Source organism: Catharus ustulatus, chromosome 1, assembly GCF_009819885.2.
Source record: "Catharus ustulatus isolate bCatUst1 chromosome 1, bCatUst1.pri.v2, whole genome shotgun sequence".
NCBI lineage: Eukaryota > Metazoa > Chordata > Aves > Passeriformes > Turdidae > Catharus > Catharus ustulatus.
In genome coordinates this window covers 148122399-148141361 of record NC_046221.1, presented here as the reverse complement: position 1 = coordinate 148141361, position 18963 = coordinate 148122399, and the positions used below count along the sequence as shown (strand labels likewise).

Genomic DNA, 18963 nt, shown 5'->3' with positions numbered 1-18963 from the left:
AGAAGCTCTACAATTTCTTTGTGGAACAGCAAATCAAACTAAGGTCGTTACTATGCATAAAAGCTGCAATCTTTGAACTGCTGTCTTACTAAAAGATCCTGTCTTCTGTCACACACTCTCTCCTGTCAAACTCTGATTAGAAAGCAAATACATGATGTAGTTAAAAGATGTTAGAAGTGAATAATGTCAGATTGTGAAATGATGATTTATAATTAGCACGTAGTATGATGTTAATACCTGGATTTCCTGCTATAGTTTCAGTTTGCTGACTCCAGGGACAGCATCTTAGAGCAACTGATCCATGCTGTCAGGAAGACATTCAAACTGGAACAGCTCAGACATACAGTATAGAGGAATTTGAGTTTCTAAACACACTTTCATTTCCTCCAAACAATTGTTTCGTTAGGTCCTTAGTTATTTATAGGAAAATTTATGCTTGATTAGAATGAGCTGGATGCTTTTCCTTTGCAGTGCTCTCAGAAATAAAACAGATGTGTGAGCTATCTCAGTTTGAACTGATAGAATGAGAAATAAAACAGCTGAACCTAGACTATACTTGTCTACTAAACTCTGGCAGTAAGATACTGCAGGGGAGACAAAAAGCGGTAGGAAACAGCGCATAGATAATCTACTTAAGATCAGTCTTTTCTCAGACAAAAAAACATTTCCAAAATAGAACAGACAGGCTATACAATGTTGGCTATGTATTTGAAAAGAAAAAAAACCCCTGGATCTAGAAACTTAATTTTTAAGGATGCTAGTTTTCCCTGGTCAGTTTGGAAATAGAAGATTAACTAAGCTTTTATGGCAAATGCCATACTTCATCAATTGCACATGCACCAGATGTTGATCCAGAACATGTCAGAAGATAAGTAACTGATTAATATTTTTATACTTTCTCCTCCCCCACTCCTGATTCATAGCAGGAAATTCATAAACAAAGTAGAAGAACATTTGAAAATCCCCTTTGCACCCGCACATGTTTATATTGCTCCTGCATCCATTTTGGAGGGTTTTTTCTCATGTATCTGAATGGCTGGCATTTCCCGCCACAACAAGGGATCCTGTTGATTGGTGCTCCAGTTAAAACTGGTTTAGTCAAACTGTATAACATGAGAGGGAATTGAACCCGAATAATTGGTTCATGTTAACACTATTATTTTGTGTAGGTACTGGGCTAAATGAAAATAATCCCTTTGTAATTAACTTGAAATAGTAATGAACTGGGCTTAGGATCTGATTTATTGATCCTCTTGTACTTAGCAAACTGTTCTGTTATAGCTGGGCTGGAAGTTATTGATAGATTTATGGTCTCAGGCCATGGAACTGGGCACAGAAACCAGAGGATGAAGATGACTGACTTTGATCTGGCTCACAGTAGTCAGTTGGAGATGATGGCATATGAAGATTTGTAGTAGTGAGGGATGCCATGGAGCCCTATAGTTTGCATTCATAACAAAGGCAAACAAAAAGCAATGGGAAAATGTCTGAGTACAGGAAAATACAGTATCTCCTATCCTATCTGGAGTGATCTAGGGATGTGGTCCATTTCCAAGCTGAGGGCTTGGAAAAAGAAATCAAATGCATTTTTGGACTTGTGTCACAGAAGAGAAGTTAAACCTATCCCAGAGCCAAAAAACACCCTCCCAAAACTAAATGCAGCTTTTAGGGGGTAATCAGCAAACCTGGGGATACACATTTGGCTTCATGTACAGGAATTCAGTTATTGGGAGTGTGTTTTGTAGTACCTAAAGAGTATTTGTCTGGGAACTGTGTAAACAATCCAGTCATTCTGGCATTCCTGTTGTGCAGATTTTTACTTTATATGAATATTTAATCCAAAAAGATTCCTTTATCTTTTTTTAAAATGTTATTTTTTGTTGAAAATCTCCTGTACTCTTTGTTCCCATTTTTCTCTTCAAAGTTTTTTGGTTCACTGTGTTATAATAAATTCCATAGGATTGGGTAAAATCACTGAGCCGTTTCTGGGAGATTAACTTTCTTGCCGGTATAGATTTCAGAAAGCATTCACTATCACATCTCTGAATTCCCAGGGAATGTGTTAATCAGCTTTATAAGTTTTATCAAAAAAATATTTGAAGTGAGTTCAATGGATCTTTTTCTGATATTCCCCTGATTACTTCTTCTTCACATTTAGTTAATTGATCAATTTCTATAGGCAGCTTTGTCTTGCTGGATATTTGAGCCTGTATAAGGCTTTGTGGATGTGCCTAAAGCAGTAGCCTTTATACTGCATGTAAGGACTTCACTTAAAGTCAAATTCATGTGACTAAGTTAACAGCTATGATGCTGAAAGCTATTGCCTTTGCTGCTGTATTATTAAGTCTACTTCTCTGTTTGATCTAATGACTCTTTAATGTATATGTTAAAGTCTGGAGATAGGCAAGTTGCTGGCAAGTAGGGAACAGGCAGTCTCTTTCCTAACCCCCAATTTTTTTATGAGTAGTAAGTGGGATAGCTTCAACAGGAAGATTGGAGAGTGCTGTCTTCCACACAGCAGCCTGTAGCTAAGGCGTAGGACATGCCCAGCAAAGGTGAAGAAGCAGGCTTGGATCCCCTCTGACAGAGCAAGGAAAGGAACGTACTTTTCCTGTTTCCTGAGCAAGTGTTCAAGCCATTAGGCTATTGTGTAAAAGGGAGCGTGACCCCATTTCCTGGTGTGTTTTAAAAGAGAATAGTGTCCCTCAAAGAAAGGACAGAAATGTCTGCATTCAGGTAAGGGTTTCAGATGGCATGTCCCAAGGGAGAAGGGTATTTATGCAGCCATGAATAAAGACATACTGCAGTGCTCAGCAGTTCTTATGGTTGCTTCATATTGTGTATGCTACCTTTGAGGTGCTTCCTGCTCAGCATGGCCCTGGTTCTGGAGCTCATTGGCACAGATCTACCTCTTCTTCTATGCAGCCATTAAAAAGATTCAGACTGTACAAAACCCCAATTTTAAAAAATTTAGTCCTCTGATTTTGATTGTTTCATGGTTTTAGATCTAGACATATAAGAAGACAAATTTCTGAAAACACATGGACTGATAAACACCATAATTAAGTTTGTTGATTGTATTTCAATGCACCTGGGGGTGTGGGGGAGGAAATGAAAAGGAAGAAATTACTGCATTATTACTACCCCACAGAATAATAAGAGGTTATCGGCAGTTGTTTTCTTCTACAGTTACAGATATCCAGTATGGTAGGAGTTGTCCTGTACCACTCAGCCTAATGCTTTGTTGTATGTGAATCACAGAATGATTTGAGTTGCAAGGGGCTTTAAAGCTCATCTAGTTCCATCTGTCCTACCGTGGGCTGGAATAGCTTCAAGTAGACCAGGTTGCTCAGAGCCCCATCCAGTCTGGCCTTGAACACAACCAGGGATTGGACATCTCTGGGTGGAGCATCCACAATTTCTCTGGGCAACCTGTTCCAGTGTCTCACTGTGCTCCTAGTGAAGAATTTCTTCCTAATCTTGTTTGAACCGATCCACTTCAGTTTGAAGTTGTCACCCCTTGTTCTGTCACTACATGCCCTTATAAAAGGTTCCTCTGCAACATTCTTGTGCCTGTTTAGGTACTGGAAGGCTGGTATAAAGTCTCCCTAGGGCCTTCTCTTCTCCAGGCTGAACAGCCTGTCTTCATAGAAAAGATGCTTCAGCCTCCTGATGATCTTCATGGCCTCCTCTGGACTCACTCCAATAGGTCCGTGGCTGCCTTATGGTGGCAACCCCAGAGTTGGATACCCATCCTCTGGTGGACCAGGTGGGGTCTCATGAGAGCAGAATAGAGGGGGGAGCACCTCATTTCGCCTACTGGTTACATATAATATGTAAGTATAGGTACGTTATATATACAGCTAAAGTATATAACTCACACCGGTGAGTTCCGTGTGTCTACATGGTGTTATGTCGTGAGAGGTTTTTAGTGGTCTGGATTTTAGTGTATCAAATCTGGCATCTTTTCTGTTCTCAGGTTAAATATGTGACTAGTATAAGGTCTAGTCTAATTAGGATTCACCTGAGTGAGAAACAGTGATTTTATGTAGTAGGTTCTGCTTTTTATCTTCCACGCTTATATTAACAGTTAGATTGAGTATGAAGCTGTGAAGGTAAGACTTTAAAAAAAATAAGGGTTTTTAGGGGTACAGTTGTAATCAGCAGCATCTCTCATGATAAAGGTTTTCCTTTATGTTTTGGTGATTTTGGCAAAGAGACTCTTACAGATGAAGTGAGAATCACAGATTGGAGGCCCAATCGAGTACAGCATTTTCTTTTGTATTATTAGCAAATCAAGCCTCCTAGAAGTTCTTTGTCATCCAGTGGGCTTCCTAGAAGGTGACACAGGTACATGACTGGGTGACACTAGCAAACAGAGACATGTATATGAATGAATTTAATTTTCCTTGCATGCTTAGACAAATTGATCCAAATTTAATATTGTTTGTCCCACTGACTTGGCTCAATTGTCAATAATACAGGAATTACATCTAAATAAATGGATCAACTGTTGCTGCATGTGATGTATCCTGATCTTGTGGACTAGATTATGCCATGCTAGGTTTTGCAGCGTATGTTAGAACAGAACTTGCATGAAGGTAGATGTTGCACAAGGTCCATTTCATGTCAACCGTCTTGCAGACTCCCTAGGGACTTTCCTGATAATTGAAAGCTGTCAAGGTCTCTTGAGTATCTCACCTGCATGTGGACATACCTATTAATTTTGAATCCTATTACTGGGTCATAATCAGGCTTGGAGCCTGCCTTGCAGACTTGAGAGAGTCATTCCACAGAAGCACAGGACTCAGTCTCCTCTTTTTTAAACAACTGACAAAAAAATGGTGGCAGGTAGAAATTGGTGATGGTAAATCACACATATAAGAGAAGTCCCTATGCATTTGCTTGTGAGCATGTATACATGTTTTTCTTCTTATCCGTATATAACTGCATACGTGTATATTTATAAATATTATGTGAAAAAGCACATGGAAGAGGTATCTAACTTCTGTAGTGACAATAAGTGATAAGCAATGATTTGTATGATTATATGCAGTAGAACTTCTTTATATCACTTCTATGGAGATATTTGCAAGTTTACTCTTCAGAATGATAGACAGTGATTTACAGCATGTCAGCTGCTACACAGTAAGTGCCTGGGAACATTGCCTTGCTCTGTGGCAGAAATAAGCTATTTTAGCCACCTTGCCGTAAGAAGTAGCTTATACTAATATTAGAATATTCAGATGGACAGTTTGTGGAACAACTGATGTGATATATACTCACAACCTTCAAAGCAAAGTTGTTTATGTGTTGATATTCCTTATCTTATTGCAGGGACATTTGGTAGTGTTTGAAGAGCTCCTAATAAAAACAGTTGGTGAGACTAGTAATATTAGTGCATATATTTAAAGTTATAAACTGCTAAGATAGCCTGCAGAAAGAATGAAAGCTCAAAAAATAAAATTCCTGGGGAAAAAGGAAAGCAGCTAGGTTTTCTTCTGGTATAAATCAGTGCAAGTTTGCCTCTAAGCCTGTAAGGCTGTTTGAGTTTGCAGTAGCCAAGGAACTGTCTGGTAATTTTATCTACAGAGAATAGAAGGAATGGTGCTTCTTTAGATACTAGTCTAGTAGCACTAGTTAGCAAATGAAAGTCTTGATTTTCTTTTTCTTTCTTTTGTTGGTTTTGCACATCTGGTCTCCTGACCTTAATTTAAGTTCTGTTATTGTTCTGTCACAGTCTTTGTTTTAAAAATACTTGTAAAATTCTAATGACACAAAAACTGTGTTGGGTTCAATGGCAACAGAATAAATCTCAAGAAGAATGCACTTACTTTGAATGAATGTGATCCAATAGTTTACTTTCTTGTTTTGGTAAGTATGAACAGCCCAGAAAGCCAGGAGTTTGCCCTGAGTTTCTGCCTCACTTGTGCAACATAGATTTATGTACCTATAAATTAATCACAGTAAATAGTTTTAAAAATATACTTTGAAGATTCTCCTAGTTTAAAATGCAGAAAGAGGGTGAGTGAGAGGGAGTGAATTCTCCATAGGGGAGGTTAGAGAACTGGGTGGTGTTACACAAACTTGCTTGAAAGCCAGGAATCTGTTCTGGCCTGCATGACATGAAGAACTTCATAAATGTGGGATGGTTAAAATGTTCTGGATGCTATATTGCACAAAGCAAATGAATAAACAAGAGCATTAGAAAATATTTTAGGATTAGAAGATTAAGAGTAATTGCAAAGGCAGACTGGATGGCTCAGAAGATTGGTAAGGGATCTGGAGCCTTTCACCTCCTGATTAGCCAAAGATGTAACCCAGGTAAGAAAAAAAAAAAAAAAAAAAAAGATTCATTAACGTTTGATGTTCCAATGCAGATGGATTCTAATCAGTAGTTGCAGAAGAAGCCAGGGGTCAAAGACAGCTTTATCCTGAACATGTAATCTTTGTGGTTGAATCTCTTATGTGGATATAGTTTCTGCTGGTAGAATTTTCTGCATGAAATACATGATTACAGGAGCTGGCAGATTTTCTCTTCCTTGGTGATTTTTTTCAGTTTCTGTAAGAAGTATTTGTAAACTGCTTTGGCGTGATGGAATTTAGGATTGAATTTTGAAAAGGAGGAGGGAGAATAGGGCAAAATAAAAATCAAGGGCAAAATAAAAATCAAAGACACATTTTTAAAAAGAAAAGAAAGAAAAAAGTATGTCTCTTTTCCCAAGTCCATCTATTCCATGAAGTCATTGTCTTGACTAATTAAAGTAATGTAGACATATCTGTTGGAAACATATAGTGCAATTACACAGCTTTGTTGAAGTACTTGCCAACATACTTTAGAAAGTACATCTTGAAACACTGTCAATTAACGTGTTATCTTTTCTCCTTTTTCTGGCTATTTTTGGAAATGTGTGTGGTGCATGAGGAGATGGCTTAGTTAACATTAGTTAGCTGTAGTATTAACACATGAACTTCAGATTTTGACAATTTTCCCCATTAATGAATAAACTTAATGATTAAGAGTTTTGAGTTTGTGGTAATCTTACTGTGAAATATATTTCACTTTAATCCCAGAATGAGATGTGGCTTTGAAGAGCAATTTCAAAATAATATCAGTGCAATCACATCCAGCACAAGAACGGAGAACCCATTCTAATATCTGTCTTTTTTTTTCATTCAGCATAATAATTAATAGCAACTATATTGCCATAGTTGAGGTGCTGCAGACATAAGTGATAATCCCAAGGTTTCATAAGCAAATGAGAGTGAAGCGAAGAATTAAAATAATGTTTCCACAGTCTGAACTGGTATGTTAGGTTCTCTTTAAAAAGAGAATTTTGAAGATTAATTTTCTCTTTTGTGTGTTGAGAGAACTGTTGATCTGTAGTTGCTCCTGCATTTCCTCTGCAAGCTGTGCCTGTATTCTTGACTGCCACTAGCTGTGTCAGGTGGCACTTTGGACTCTAGTGCTAGAACAGAATTGTAGAATTTTACATTGCATTTGTTTAGGTTCTTTTTTATGTTGGGAAGAGGTTTCTAGTTAAGGAAATGTAACTGTTAGAGCAGAGCAGGAGATCAAGTTTTGTTGGGAACAGAATGAAATAAGGGAGTAAATACAAGAATTTATCACTTTTGATACCACACAGAAATGTGGATGTTGATTTCTATGGTATGTGTACCTCAACATCCATCCATCCATCCATCCATCCATCCATCCATCCATCCATCCATCCATCCATCCATCCATGTATGTTCCACTTTCTCCTTCTCCTTTACTTTTCGTCTTTGTGGGACAGATCAGAGCAGAAGGTGAAAGACAATTACATCACCAGTGAAGAAGGTTAGTGCCTGTACATAGACATATGACATGTAACTGAAAAATCTGAAAGGCAAGCCAGGATTTGAGCAAAGTGTGGGAATCCAAACAGTTCTGCAAATGTGTGGGTTTATTCCAAATGTGGCTGTCTGAAAGCTGAAACAGATTCAGTTTATGCTGTCACTTCAAGTGCTTCTCTGAACCTCTTTGCATGGAAACCAGTTTCTTTAGTAGTCTTTGAATGATGACCCTTGTGGAGCTTTTCAGTAGGCTTTCTTATGTATGAAGAGAGGCTTTTGAGTGTAATAACAGTAAGATGACCCTGAGTTACTTTTCACATCCATGGTCTAATGCAATGTAATATTTTGAATTGTGGCAGGTATTCAGGGAAATTCCAAACCAGTAACTGGTAATTGATTACATTCAAGTGGTGTAAAAATTGTATGTGTCTCCTGCATTATAAGAACACAGGCACCATGGGAATATTTAGTTCTACTTTATCGTCTTGTGATGCAGAGAAGGATGTATTAGCATGGAACACAAACTTGCTGTGTAGACCACTAAGCAGGATTAGCACAAGTTACAGAAATGATGTGATTTACAGTCCACTGTAGAAAATGCTAGTACTAATGTGTTTTATCAATGTTCTGAAATGAAAGTAATCAGCAATGAATATCTGCTGGGATTATTGTCACTCAGAGTTTGTAACTGGTGTCCAGAGTATCTGCAAAATAGGTTTATTATCTGTAACTCTGTGTCTGGACAGCTGAGCATAATGAATGTATTTACTCATTAGAGCCACTTAAGGTAAAGCATTTTGGTCAGTTTTCTGTGAATGCATAGAACAAACATACATATCTAATTAAATGAACAAAACCAGATCACCTTGCAACTTACGTAATTGTGCAGTGAACTGCTGTTATTTTCTGTTTACTGTAATTCCATCAGTGCTTTCTTTGTCTTTTAACACCACTAAGACTTTGAACATTGAAATAATGTGGATGCAGTGGATGGAGACCTGAAGTGCCGGATACTGGAAAGCAGGCACAGATCCCACTGTTGTCAGTTGGATCAGGCTCAGCGTGGCTTTCACTCCTATTCTTGCTTGCCATAAAATAAAGGGAGGTGACTCCTGCACTACAGAAGACCTGTTAAACATCCCTCTTGCAAAGAACCTCTTCAAAACCAAGTTCATTATTTGATAGCAGAATGTGGAGCCCCAGTTAAAAGTGAAAATGTTATTACAGCTAAGTCCTAATGATTTGGCTGCCTGATGCTCCATTGCCTAATGAGATATGTTTCCTAAACAAACAGAAAACCATTTTCAGTTTATTTAAAGAAAAGTTTTAAGCAGTGCATGGGGATTTTGCTTCCTTAAGGAAAAAAACAAACAGAAAAAAGAATTGGAGGCTGAATAGCAGCAGCTCATTATATCATGGCTTCGTATCTCACATTGCCTCACTATACATGCTCAATTCTGATGAGACACAAAGGATAGCATTTCATTCTCTGAGCTAAATGGCTAAAAGGCATTTATATTCTATATGTTTAAAAATGTTTACATTTCATGCTCTCTGTGTGTCTGAGTCTTTCCATTTGGTGTGATACTGAATGAACAGTGATCACGTTATCTTTGTGGCATAGCTGTTGAGGGGGAAAAGAAAAAGAATTACATGATTTGCCTAATGCATTAGAACTGAAACCTGCAGAAATGTAGTAATGCACTTACTGGATGGGAGAATGAAAATCAAACCCTGCAAGGCTGAATTTTATATTCCCTGTACGACATTTTCTGGGTGTAAAAACTGAGAATATGTCACAAGGGAGCTTCCACCCATGTCTGCACCATTGGAGTAGACTGAATGATGGCAAAGGAGTTGAAGTCTGTGGATTTTGGGAATTATCTTCTGGATGCTATACACTGTTTGCTACTCAGGAAAAGAAGCTGTGCCATGGTGACATTTTTGTCAAGAGATTGTTTCTTTGGCCTTCAAACCGGTTGTACAGCAAATCTCCCCCTGATGTCAGGGGCAGGTGTGGTGCACTCCTGGGAAGGGCAGGCCTTGCTCTGAGAACACGGGCTTTAATAACATCAGTCCTGGAAGCCTTCTTCCCTTCCTGCAGAGCATTTTGCTCCCACATCATGAGAACAGTTAAGTGGACCTACCTTATTTTTTGTGTGTGTAATTAGTGATGTCACAGACTTGGGTGTGGTAGTTTTCTTTGCCACATGCCATTTTTCTACTGTAGTTTTTCCATCCTTGTTTTACTAAATTGAGCTGTGAGCATGAGAGGAACAGAAGATTTCCTTGGAGAATGTCTGCAGTGAGTAATCCTTGAGAAAACTGCCTTTTGTTTGAGACATCAGCCACTATGGCTCTGTGAAAACGCATCCTGGTGGATGCTGGATACTCATGTAGGAATGATCTTTGTAAGAATTGGTCATACTCCCGACACAGCAAACTGAATTTGTTACTTGAAATTTAATTTTTGCTTACTTGAATTTAGAAAGCAATTCTCTTTGACTGTAAAGCACAAATTTGATTAAAGCATCTAAGTCAAAAGACTGAGGGTCAGTCCACTCCTGGTATAGACACCCAGGAAAGCCTACTTTCAAAGGTTTCAGAGCTATGGGAACTGATTATTGGTCTTCTATCAATGACATTGTTAAATCTTGTGCATGTGTGCCTCAGTCTCTGCAAATCAATATATTTTTTATTCATATGGAATATATATTCAGCAATGAGATACATTTTAAAAAATCAACAAATGTTCAATATGTGAAGGTATGTGTATGGTATCTTACATAGTACCAATGAAAATGGTGGCATTGATTAATAAAAGAGGCTTGTAAATCAGTTGCTCTCTACCTTCTCTTTCCCCCCCATTTCACTCCTTGCTATTTGAGTAAATATACAATGGAGCTAAAATGACCTTATTCTTTATTCGCAGGTGACTTTAGGTGGAACCTTTATTGGAATTGGGCGGAAAACTCCAGATTGCCAAGGCAACACCAAGTACTTCCGCTGCAAATTCTGCAATTTCACCTACATGGGCAACTCCTCCACTGAACTAGAGCAACACTTCTTACAGACTCACCCAAACAAAATGAAAGCAGCCATTCCCTCCTCTGATACTGGTAAAACTTCAGAGAAAACCTCCAATAAATCCAGTCCTACTCTTCGACCATGTGATTCTGGAGACTTGGGGAAGTGGCAAGACAGAATCACTGTAAAAGCAGGAGATGATACGCCAGTTGGATATTCGGTGCCCATCAAGCCAATAGATTCCTCTAGACAAAATGGTACCGATACAACCAGTTACTACTGGTGTAAATTTTGCAGTTTCAGCTGTGAATCGTCCAGCTCTTTGAAACTATTAGAACATTACAGCAAACAGCATGGGGGAAGCCAGGCAGGAAGCCTTCATCCAGATCTGAATGATAAGCTTTCTAGAGGATCTGTCATTAACCAGAATGATCTAGCCAAAAATGCAGATGGGGAGTTAGTGACAAAGACAGAAAAGGGTGCGAGTGTGGCAAAAAAGAAAGACTTGAGTAGCAAAGGAGCAGAGGACAGCATGGTGACGAGCTACAACTGTCAGTTTTGTGACTTTAGGTACTCAAAGAGCCATGGCCCAGATGTAATAGTGGTGGGCCCACTTCTCCGTCACTATCAGCAGCTACACAACATTCATAAATGTACCATTAAGCACTGTCAGTTCTGTCCCCGAGGCCTCTGCAGCCCAGAAAAGCACCTTGGAGAAATTACTTACCCATTTGCTTGCAGAAAAAGTAATTGTTCCCACTGTGCTCTCTTGCTTTTGCACCTGTCTCCAGGGGTGACAGGAAGCTCTAGAGTCAAACACCAGTGCCATCAGTGCTCATTCTCCACTCCCGACGTGGACGTTCTCCTGCTCCACTATGAGAATGCACACGAGGGCCAAGCGTCTGATGTCAAACCAGAAACAAACGCCCTGCCAGGGGCAGAGGTGCCGCTGACGCTCAAGGAGAACAAAGAACACTCATGTACCAAATGTGACTTTACCACCCAGGTGGAAGAAGAGATTTCCCGACACTACAGGTACAGTGAAGTTTCACATGATTAATGATTGGCACCCAAGCAAACAGCCCCCCCAGAATTTCTTAATTAAATGTCACCATTCCTCAAACATTTGAGGAAACTGGAAATCAAAATAGGAATGTGTATAGATATAAATCTTTACAGCGAGAGTCCAATCCAACATCCACTTTGTTTTGGAAAACCACCAGCTAAGTTGGTGGATTTAATTATACATTTAAACCTGTGCAAAGGAGAGGGAAATTTGGATTTGTCTGCAGATGCTGAAGTTTCAGCATATTTGAGGTTTGGTCAGCTATTTTCCACCCAGAATCTTTTAGGTACTATAGGTACTATTTTAGTTTAGGCTTTTTCTGAGAAAATTGGCATCTTATTCAGTCAGGGAACACAAATGGCTTTACTTTCCAAGACAGACTGTGAACCCTTTATGCTCTGTAACAGTGCTTCAATGTACTACCTTTTTGTAGTATTTTCCATTCCCAAGTCCAGCAATGTAATGATTAGTTTAAGAGCATTCCATTGCTGTTTTGGTGTTCGTTTCCCACTGGGAGCAGACACTCTTTTGTCTGTTGATGTCATTCCCCAAGATCCTTTTGCAGATGCTTATTTTCGTGTTGCTGGTTTACAGTGTCATTCTATTTATTTTAAATGCTAATGTTCCTATTTGGAGGTGGACGCAGCCAGTCTCCTGACTCAGTCTGACACAATGTCATAATAGCAGCCAACTCCCTGCTAAACTTCTTGGGTCAGTTCCTGGGCTGTTGTAAACTGGCAGTCCAGTTTGCATCAGAGGAAGAGCTGGCTCTTAGACTTTGTAAAGAGCAACAGTTATGTGCCACTGCAAAAACGATGTTAAATATTAGAAAATCATGCTGAATATGTTAATAGTTAAGGGTAATGCGTCAACAACAACGGAAAACTTCAGTATCTATCTGATCTAAAAGATCTTTGTGTGGAAGCCAGCTAGAATGAAGACAAAAGAAGATGCATTTTCAAAGCTAAAGCTTTGTTAAAAGCTCAAGAAACTGTGCCACGTTTAATAGATTCCAAGACATCCAAAATTAACAAAGGCAGACTGGGGCATGATACTTTAATAGAGATTAAAGCTGGGGGCATCCAAATGTTGCCCAACAGAGGGCTGCATTGGCAATATATCAGGAGTCTATTTAGAAAAAAAAAAAAAAGAGCAGATTGCTCATCTTTAATTTGGAGCTAGGGCCCACAGAGGATTCAGGTCCCAGCATGCAGTTCCCCATTTTTGATCCAAGTGGGCCTGAGGGATGTTGTGTGGATTAATTAGTTAATGTTTGTAAACTGCTTTGAAGATGAAAAGTGGTATCTAAGTTCCAAGCATTATTATAACAGCTTTGAGCCATGCTGAAGAACTCCATAGGCAGCACTTTGTCCGCTGCTGGGGCATGGCATGATCTTTTTTTAGTGGTTAAATAACTGCAAGATTGAAATGGCTCCTTTACTGAAAGAATCCAACCTTTTATTTTGCTGCAGCTGGTAATTTAAGTTTAACAAGCATGCCGAGCTAGGATATTTTTTCCCAAGAAAGGAGAAGCCATGACTTTCAAAATTAAGTGCTAAGTCTGAGATGGGGTAGTTGTAGCTCCTCCTTCGGAGGGCTCAGCACCCTGCAGTTCTTGCAGTAGTCACAGGGAACTGCACTTTGGAAAATCAAGAGATACACTTAAAGTATTTTAATCTCAAATTGTTTGTCTAAGATTAGGTTATTTTGTTTAAAACACTTGAACAACATACTTTGTTAACCCCAGTCAATGACTTTATTGAGTACTCTGAGGACATTGTGTAAAGCAAAGTACAATGTCCCCATAACTGCTAACTTCTTTCCCTTTCTCCTGTAATTCCCCTTGATAATTTGAATTTTGTTTCTTTTCTACTTGTACTGCTGCTGTTTTCCTCCACTGTGCATCTTTTTTTAAATCAAATAAATTAGTTCAGTTTGTGGTAGGTGCTCTGTAATGGTGAACACCAACAGGTTTTGTTGTTTATGTATTACCTGTTTTTCACTCTATCAAACTAAAGCTTTGGAGACATTATAACTTTTGTTTTTATTATTATTATCAGGCTTTTTTTTTAGTCTGGCGTATATCAGATGTGTGTTTTCATGCCCTTTTTGTATTTTAAGAAGTAAAGATAGAGCATAGTTCAGATTTTAAAAAGTAGAGCATCTATAAAATAGCAATGTTAGCTGATAGACAGAAACATGCTAATGTAGTCAGCTCACATCCAATTGGGCTTCTCCGTTTCTTAATCAGATTTTGTCCGACGCTTTTATGCCACACATTATGTATGTCTGATGTATTTAAAATGCTGTACATGCGCCTGTCTCTAAAACCTCTTCATTTATATAACAAGGAGCTGAATGGATTCTGATAGTAAACATAACACTAAACATTAATGTGGTGGAAGAAAATGTTCTGCTGTTCACATATTTAGATTTAGCCTTGATGATCTGAAGTATCAGTGCTGGCTTTAGATGCTACTTACATATTTTGATTCATGTATTTTTTCCTGCATTATTTTCATTTTCAAGTCATATGTCTGAACAACATGTTTAATTAATTTTATTATTTATTTTGCTTCCTTTTGGCTCTACATCTACAATTTCACTATGTATTGCTAGCTAAAAAAATTTGTATATGCCAGTGTTATTCCTTTGCAGCCATGTATTTGCAACAGTATTAGAATTTGCAAAAGGAGTTCTTTCCAAGTTTTGTTTCTACAGAAATGTATACTTACACTTAGCAGTCATTCAGTATTTCTTGAAATGATTATTTGAGAGCTGTTCAGTTAAATTTGAAGTCAATGAATCACACTGCACTTGAGTTTACTTGTATTTAAACCTCACTAAAATGTGCTTACTCAAATAAATCCCTAGAAGATTTATTGACCTCCATTTTCCACTAATTCTGCTACTACTTATTTTCCATTATACCTCTGAGGAATCAGATACTATTCATGTTCATTGCAAAGCTTAGTTTTTTTCTCAAAACTGTCTGGTATTCTGATGAGCTAGAAGATGCCAACACTTTTAATTTAGATAAAAATCAAACTGAGGATTTGGGCAAATTTTGCATGTTGTTTCACTTAGACTAGAGATTATTTTACTACTTGTTCCAAAATAATTAATTTTGATTTTTTTTTTTAATCAAACCAGGTTTTTGCAGAAGTGCCTCCTTTTTCTTATAATTCTGCTAAATGTGGGAAAACTGCATTTTTTTCAATTTTGCAAAAGATAGAATTTTTCATGTAAAACCTTATTTGACAGAAGGCATTTATCAGTGCTAGCTATAATTAGAAGTACTGTGCTGAAAAATCCTCTGAACTTTTTAAAAACAAGGTAGGAAGTGATTCATTAAAATACAAAACTATAAAACTACAAACTATAATATGAAAATAAAGACTGAAATGAAATAAAAACTTTGACAATGGTGTAGAATAATTTTTCTAATAAATTATTTTGAAAATGTAGATGACAGCAGTTATGTGAGGTTGTCTTTAGAAATTAATTTTGAGTTAATTAAATTATTCCTTACCTCTCTAAGATAAAGGAGGTCGGGGGCAAAAGACAAAGGGATGATTGGGGCTTGTGTCTTCTCAGCACCCAGGTGCAGTCCAGGGGTGGGGGTGTTGGGAACAGGGGACAGACTCTCAGGCAGAAAAAGCCAAGGCAAGGTCTCAGATATATAGATTATAGAAACGTAGTGCCTTTGGGACACTTACCCCAGAGAAGAAACTCAGGGAAAAAATGTAAATTGAGGCCCACCAGCTCCCAGTTTTACAGCAGAGCAGAAACCTTCACTCAGTGAACAATAGCAGCAGCTATGAGGGCCTTTTCCATCCTCCTGGCACCTTAATTCACTGCTCTGAACTTGTTTGCTCTTGCCAATGGCTTTTGCTCTCCTTTGATCTGTCTTGCTCTTCACTCTGACCTGTCTCCTCTCTATTCTAACACTACACTGAATTTTCTTGCTTGCTTTGCTTGCTGTCTTTTCTTCTGAATATTTTCCCTCCCCACAAGCTTGAGTGCAGCACCCATCCCAAAAGTTCACTTTCTTATAAACCTGTTTCTTCATGAGAAATGATAGTAATTATTATATTCGTAATTAAAATAAAATGTGAAAAAATGGAACTGATATGACAGCCATACCTTCTTCCAGAATATTTTCTATGCCCTAGAGCCTAGGACTGTCTTCAGGTAATTAAAAAAAAAATTACTTGTTTTGTAGAGGATGGTGTTTTGTAATATTCAGACTAGCTAGAAGTATGTCAACAAGACTTAATTAACAACTGGCTGGTGTTGGGAGTCTTGCAGCCTGTTAGGAAGTTCAAATAAAGAACATGAAATCCATAAAAAAACCCCAACCATATAATCTCTCCAACTTCAAGATTTTGCGAGGGAAAATCCTTGTATCTTACAACATCCCGTTCCAGTACTTCAGTACAAAGAAAGATAAGATTTTTTAAAGTTCTCAGAACATAACTGTGCAACAAAGGTTTTGACTGAATTTCTTGATATTTAATCTTGGGATTGGGCCATGAATGCTTTAATGTCCACAAATAATCAGGTCTTTGCTTTATTTTTTAGTGAGAATAATAATGCCAAGTGACCTCAGTGGAAGGTATGACACTGCCAGCCTGATGCCATATTGCAGAGAAAATGCCAGTTTATGGCTTGGACCTGCTGTTAGTGTGCTTGAGGGCTGTATAAACAATAACAAAGAAGGAAGAGTACTGTTTTCTTCTTCGTTTACATCACTTTCTTCCATACCAAGATTTTCTTGGAGTAGATCTGTACCAACACACCAGACAAGTTCAGTTTCAGATGGTATAGCTGTTATTGTAGCTATAAAGTGTAACTTTCAGGTAATGCACAAGAATGCTTCTTGTGTATTTTGCAAACTGGAATTTTCAAAATTTTGTTGCTTAGCCGTGAAGAGCTTTTTGCACAACTTTAGATGTAACTTGGGCTTTTGGAAACATAGAGTAGGTTTAATTTCTAGTAAAAGAGAAATCAAGCATTGCCAATTTGTTTCCTTGCTTGCTGTCAGGGTGGAGTGAAAACTGAGAAGAAAACATTTTCTTTTTGTGCCTTGTTCTGGGAAAGAATAAGTTTCCAACTTTCAGAAGTTTTCTAATAGCTGATGATAGTTACTATTTTATTATTTGGGACTGTGACTTACACTGGACAGCTCCAAACTTTTGCTTACATTTTGGAACTTGGGGATAGAATAATACACAGGACAAACCCATGTGAAGTATGAAGATTTATAATGTTGATATCAGGTTTTTAATGTGTACTGGAAAAGTGTACGTTCTGAAACAAAAAGCCTGTTAGGTTACTATCTATTGAAGTATATCTTCATTTTTTCCATATCACAGTGCTTAACACAGTCTCACAGAAGAATGAAGGAATGCTTATATGACTGTCTTTGAACCAATCAGAAATAATTTAAATTAACAAACCTTTAATAAGGGTGATTTTAACTGGGCCTCAGCCATGTAGTTACAACTGCATCTAATATTCAACATTTATTTGTGTCCTCAGAAGTGTGGTGTATATGGCTCCTGATCAAAAACATTTAGCCAGAGTGGAATGGAAAAATAAAAAAAGACAAGTTAGGCAGAAAAAGATCAGCTGTTTGGAGGTGTGATATCTGTAGATGAGAGCCAAGTTAGGAAAAGGGTTAGCTATTGAAATAGCCAAGTTAAACAAGAGACACTTAGGGCTAAGTAGTGTCCCAAAGGATTGATAAACTTTCACATGGGGAGTGTATGTGCTTGAGCCATTAGCCCCAAATGGTGTCTTGTTTAACTTGGCTTTTAAGATAACTAGCCCCTGTCTAACTTGGACTCCTCTGATGGTATCCCACCTTTACAGGGCTGACCCTCTTTATAACTTGGCTTTTTGTATTTATAAAATGGTTTTGATCAGATAACACTCGTTCTTTTTTTTTTGGGTTCAGAAGAGAATTAAGCTTGGTTTAGAAAAGAATTAAGTTGCAAGGGAGAATATATTAGTGTCACATTGAGAGACAAACTGATTTTAATAAAACACAATTGCAGAATGAAGGAAAATGAACACGACCAGAACAGGATTTTAACCCAGAGCTTGCTCTCCCAAAAGTAGGTCTTGTTACCATAAGGCTGTGTGGAGAATAACTGAATCAATTTCTTGCATAATGGAACAAGACCATCTAGTCCCTTAAAATGAATATAAATATGGAAAATGACAAAAAGAAAACTTATATTGCACAAGGGCTGTAAAGCATGAATCCGAATGTGTACTCATGTCTGTGTGCTGACACAACTGCAAAAAAATCAGACAATGTAAATAACATATGGTTTGTTTTTCCAACAAAAGGAGAGAAGGAAGACAAGGGGGTTTAATAAGTTTGGCAAGTTGTCCCTTCTAAACTATCATAGTCTGAAAGGGACATTTTGTGTATCATTCCAATTCTACAGATGCACCAAGAGCCAAATCCTCCTCTTACTGAAGTCAATGGGAGTTTTGCCATCGACTTCACTGAGACAAAGATTTGGCATTAAAAGAATTAATTCTAACAATTGAAGTCAGGGCAGTAACAGATTTCTCATACAAGTTTTGTCCTGTGTGGATAGTGAGAGGCTCATTTTTTTAGCTTGGCTAAAGACACTGTTGTGCCTGGGGTGTGGATGTGTGAGTGTGTCTGTGGGGAGAAGCTCTTGGAGAGTTCTGTACATTTTGCAGGGCAGGGATGATATTTTGCTGTGCATTGGTGGGATGCCGGGCGCAGCAGGGCCTGGAGCCTGATGAAGGACTCCGAGGGCTCCTGTGCTATGAACAATTATTCATAATGGCGTTAGAGAACTCATAAACAGCGTTCTGTTCCTGTGGTAGATACAGTAAGTGGGTAACATGTTCTCATGTAGCAACATATGCTTTACATAATTTAGTAATGCGGTACTTTTTATAGGCTTTTAGAGTAAAAACAGGAAGGCGTGTTATTCCACTCTGTTCCACAGCTCCTACCCAAGAATTTCTGTATTTGACAGGAA

At 38.1% G+C, this 18963-nt stretch overlaps 1 protein-coding gene across 5 annotated transcripts in view; it reads left to right on the top strand.

Annotated features, from left to right (window-relative positions):
• TRPS1 (transcriptional repressor GATA binding 1) overlaps positions 1 to 18963 on the top strand; it is a 212069-nt gene that overhangs the window by 43917 nt on the left and 149189 nt on the right. For 4 of the 5 annotated variants that reach the window (XM_033064258.2, XM_033064240.2, XM_033064248.2 and 1 more), the window contains one exon: positions 10769 to 11898. In XM_033064258.2, the coding sequence (XP_032920149.1) occupies positions 10769 to 11898 (1130 nt within the window). The remainder of the gene's footprint in view (positions 1 to 10768; positions 11899 to 18963) is intronic. The other variant, XM_033064267.2, reaches the window with a different exon arrangement.